This window comes from Eucyclogobius newberryi, unplaced genomic scaffold (assembly GCF_026437365.1).
Source record: "Eucyclogobius newberryi isolate DKJ021-1_F unplaced genomic scaffold, fEucNew1.0.hap1 SCAF_107, whole genome shotgun sequence".
Lineage (NCBI taxonomy): Eukaryota > Metazoa > Chordata > Actinopteri > Gobiiformes > Gobiidae > Eucyclogobius > Eucyclogobius newberryi.
This window is the reverse complement of record NW_027315732.1, coordinates 1-4,142: the sequence shown is the minus strand read 5'-3', so window position 1 is coordinate 4,142 and position 4,142 is coordinate 1. Positions and strand designations below refer to the sequence as shown.

Below are 4,142 nucleotides of genomic sequence, written 5' to 3'. Positions count from 1 at the left end.
TGCAACTGTGTAATGTAACAGAGTAATGTAACTGTTCTGAGTAATGTAACTGAGTAATGTGACTGAGTAATGTAACTGTTCTGAGTAATGTAACTGTGTAATGTAACTGAGTAATGTAACTGAGTAATGTAACAGAGTAATGTATCTGTTCTGAGTAATGTAACTGTGTAATGTAACTGAGTAATGTAACTGAGTAATGTAACTGTTCTGAGTAATGTAACTTAGTAATGTAGCTGAGTAATGTAACTGTTCTGAGTAATGTAACTGTGTAATGTAACTGAGTAATGTAACTGTTCTGAGTAATGTAACTGTTCTGAGTAATGTAACTATGAGTAATGTAACTGTTCTGAGTAATGTAACTGTTCTGAGTAATGTAACTATGAGTAATGTAACTGTTCTGAGTAATGTAACTGTTCTGAGTAATGTAACTGTGTAATGTAACTGAGTAATGTGACTGAGTAATGTAACTGTTCTGAGTAATGTAACTGAGTAATGTAACTGAGTAATGTAACTGTTCTGAGTAATGTAACTGTGTAATGTAACTGTTCTGAGTAATGTAACTGAGTAATGTAACTGTTCTGAGTAATGTAACTGAGTAATGTAACTGAGTAATGTAACTGTGAGTAATGTAACTGTTCTGAGTAATGTAACTGAGTAATGTAACTGTTCTGAGTAATGTAACTGAGTAATGTAACTGTTCTGAGTAATGTAACTGAGTAATGTAACTGAGTAATGTAACTGTTCTGAGTAATGTAACTGAGTAATGTAACTGTTCTGAGTAATGTTACTGTTCCTGACATTGACCTTTGGCCTCAGAGCTAAACATGTGAAAAACATTTACACTTTGTGTGTTACACATGCATCAGAATCAAGACATGTTTGTATTTACATCTGTTTGTATACATGTTCACTTGTTTACATGTTTACATGCCATTTTCATGTTTTCTCTCCAACACGTGATCGATAAAGAATGTCTAATATACAACGCAAAGGTCGTGTAACCCACACGGGCCGTGGTGACTGATTGTGCTCTCCGTTGCCGTGGTGACTGCTTGTGAACTCAGTTACCGTGGTGACTGCTTGTGAACTCAGTTACCGTGGTGACTGCTTGTGAACTCAGTTACCGTGGTGACTGCTTGTGAACTCAGTTACCGTGGTGACTGCTTGTGAACTCAGTTACCGTGGTGACTGCTTGTGAACTCAGTTACCGTGGTGACTGCGGCGAGCGTCTTTCCTTGGGTTTACGTACTTGATGCATTTTCGGTAAACGTTCACGATTCTGGACTGGCTCAGTTTGAACGCCATGGAAACGATGGCCATTCCACTGATGATGAACAGCGACGTGAGCATGAAGAAGTTCGGGTGTTTGGGGACGATGTCGCCGAAGCCGATGGTCGTCACGGTGATGAAGCAGAAGTAAAAGGCGTCGAAGCCACTGAGCTCGGTCTCCCACAGCGGCAGGACCAGCCCCACCAGCAGAACGTACGCGAACACCAGGAAAATGATGAGGAAAAAGGGTACGTCCAGCTTGTCCATGTCGTCGCCCAAACCGCTGAAGTCCCAGAGCACGAACGGCTTCTTGGATCGCGGGAGGCGGTCCAGCTCGGGACAGGAAACGCTGCGGTTTAACGGGCCTTCGTGCAGCAGCTGCTCCCGGGCCAGGATCCGCTCAAAGATCTCCTTGTTGTTCTGGAGATGGATGGACTTCTGCCTGACGCCGGCCTGAGAGTGAAGCACCTGCAGGAGAGAACCACCGTTAGTTTTGCCTTGGTCATTGTTCAGAATGTGCACGAATAAAAGACCTGTCGTATGTCCAGCGGTTTTTGGATCACCACGTTGTTCTGGCCAAACACCAGCGTTCTGTCCTCCAGCGTTCGGTGCGTTTGGAGGTCGAAGGATTTACGCCGCTTTTTCCAGGGCGTGTATTTGCGGTTCTTGAGGATCCTCACGAGACGGTAAAGATGTCGATAAGCGCGAGTCATGAGCAGAGCCAGGAAGTCGCCCACGTCCAGAATGACCAGGAGCATCAGGGGAACGCCCACCATGGCGTACAGGACACAGGCCACTTTACCGAGCATCGTGACGGGGTACAGCTCCCCGTAACCTGAGGGCAGAGAGGAAGAGCTTTATCTCATTGTGAAGAGAGGAAGAGCTTTATCTTATTGTGAAGAGAGGAAGAGCTTTATCTTATTGTGAAGAGAGGAAGAGCTTTATCTCATTGTGAAGAGAGGAAGAGCTTTATCTTATTGTGAAGAGGAGGAGGAGGAGGAAGAGAGGAGGAGAGGAGGAAGAGAGGAGGAAGAGAGGAGGAAGAGAGGAGGAGAAGGAGAGGAGGAGGAGGAGGAGGAGAGAAGGAGGAGGAGAGGAGGAAGAGAGGAGGAGGAGAGGAGGAGGAGAGGAGGAGGAGGAAGGGAGGAGGAGGAGAGATGGGGAGGAGGAAGAGGAGGAGAGGAGGAGAGGAGAGGAGAGGAGAGGAGGAAGAGAGGAGGAGGAGGAGAGGAGGAGGAAGAGAGGAGGAGGAGGAGGAGAGGAGGAGAGGAGGAGAAGGAGAGGAGGAGGAGAGGAGGAAGAGAGGAGGAGGAGAGGAGGAGGAAGAGAGGAGGAGGAGAGGAGGAAGAGAGGAGGAGGAGAGGAGGAGGAAGAGAGGAGGAGGAAGAGGAGGAAGATGAGGCGATGAGGAGGAAGAGGAAGAGGAGGAGAGGAGGAGAATAGGAGGAGGAGGAAGAGGAGGTGATGAGGAGGAAGAGGAGGAGAATAGGAGAATAGGAGGAGGAGGAAGAGAGGAGGAGGAGGAAGAGGAGGCGATGAGGAGGAGGAAGAGAGGAGGAGGAAGAGGGAGAGAGGAGGAGGAGGAAGAGGAGGAAGAGGAGGTGATGAGGAGGAAGAGGAGGAGAATAGGAGAATAGGAGGAGGAGGAAGAGGAGGCGATGAGGAGGAGGAAGAGAGGAGGAGGAGGAGAGGAGGAGGAAGAGAGGAGGAGGAGAGGAGGAGAAGGAGAGGAGGAGGAGGAGAGGAGGAAGAGAGGAGGAGGAGAGGAGGAAGAGAGGAGGAGGAGAGGAGGAGGAGAGGAGGAGGAGGAAGGGAGGAGGAGGAGAGATGGGGAGGAGGAAGAGGAGGAGAGGAGGAGAGGAGAGGAGAGGAGGAAGAGAGGAGGCGGAGGAGAGGAGGAGGAAGAGAGGAGGAGGAAGAGGGAGAGAGGAGGAGGAGGAAGAGGAGGAAGAGGAGGTGATGAGGAGGAAGAGGAAGAGGAGGAGAGGAGGAGAATAGGAGGAGGAGGAAGAGAGGAGGAGGAGGAAGAGGAGGCAATGAGGAGGAGGAGGAAGAGGAGGAGTAGAGGGGGAGAGAAGGAGGAGAGGAGGAGGAAGAGGAGGAGGAGCTGAAGAGGAGGAGGAGGAGGAAGAGGAGGAGGAGGAGCTGAAGAGGAGGAGGAGGAAGAGGAGTTTGTTTGTGGTTGGTAAAAGCTTGTTGGTGTAAAGTGCCATCTTCACTTCCTGGATTAGCCATTAGCGTCTTTAACCACTCGTCTTCATCAGGGACAGTAAACTGCACTAAAACGTCACGTGACCGGCGTCTGGGCCAATCAGAGCGCAGCGCCGCACGCAGAGGAAGCACCAGGGATCATCAGTCAAAGAAGAAGATCAGAATCACTCTTCATCTGCAGACAAAGTGTCTCCAAGAGGAGAGAGGAGGAGGAGGAGAGAGGAGGAGGAGGAGAGAGGAGGAGGAGAGAGGAGGAGGAGAGAGGAGGGGGAGGAGAGAGGAGGAGAGAGGAGGAGGAGAGAGGAGGGGGAGGAGAGAGGAGGAGGAGAGAGCAGGAGGAGGAGAGAGCAGGAGGAGGAGAGAGCAGGAGGAGAGAGGAGGAGGAGGAGAGAGGAGGAGGAGAGAGGAGGAGGAGGAGGAGAGAGCAGGAGGAGGAGAGAGCAGGAGGAGGAGAGAGCAGGAGGAAGAGAGAGGAGGAGGAGAGAGGAGGAGGAGAGAGGAGGAGGAGAGAGCAGGATGAGGAGAGAGCAGGAGGAGGAGAGAGCAGGAGGAGGAGAGAGGAGGCGGAAGAGAGAGGAGGAGGAGAGAGAGGAGGAGGAGGAGAGAGGAGGAGGAGAGAGCAGGAGGAGGAGAGAGGAGGAGAGAGGAGGAGGAAGAGAGAG

At 50.6% G+C, this 4,142-nt stretch overlaps 1 protein-coding gene across 1 annotated transcript; it reads right to left on the bottom strand.

Moving 5' to 3' along the window:
• Positions 1–1,122: 1,122 nt before the first annotated feature.
• Positions 1,123–2,104, bottom strand: kcnk18 (potassium channel, subfamily K, member 18; the record flags this gene model as incomplete). Its single annotated transcript, XM_072432246.1, has 2 exons — positions 1,123–1,737; positions 1,803–2,104. Coding segments are annotated over 2 exons (839 nt in total), but the record flags the coding sequence as incomplete, so codon positions are not given.
• Between the last annotated feature and the right edge of the window lie 2,038 nt (positions 2,105–4,142).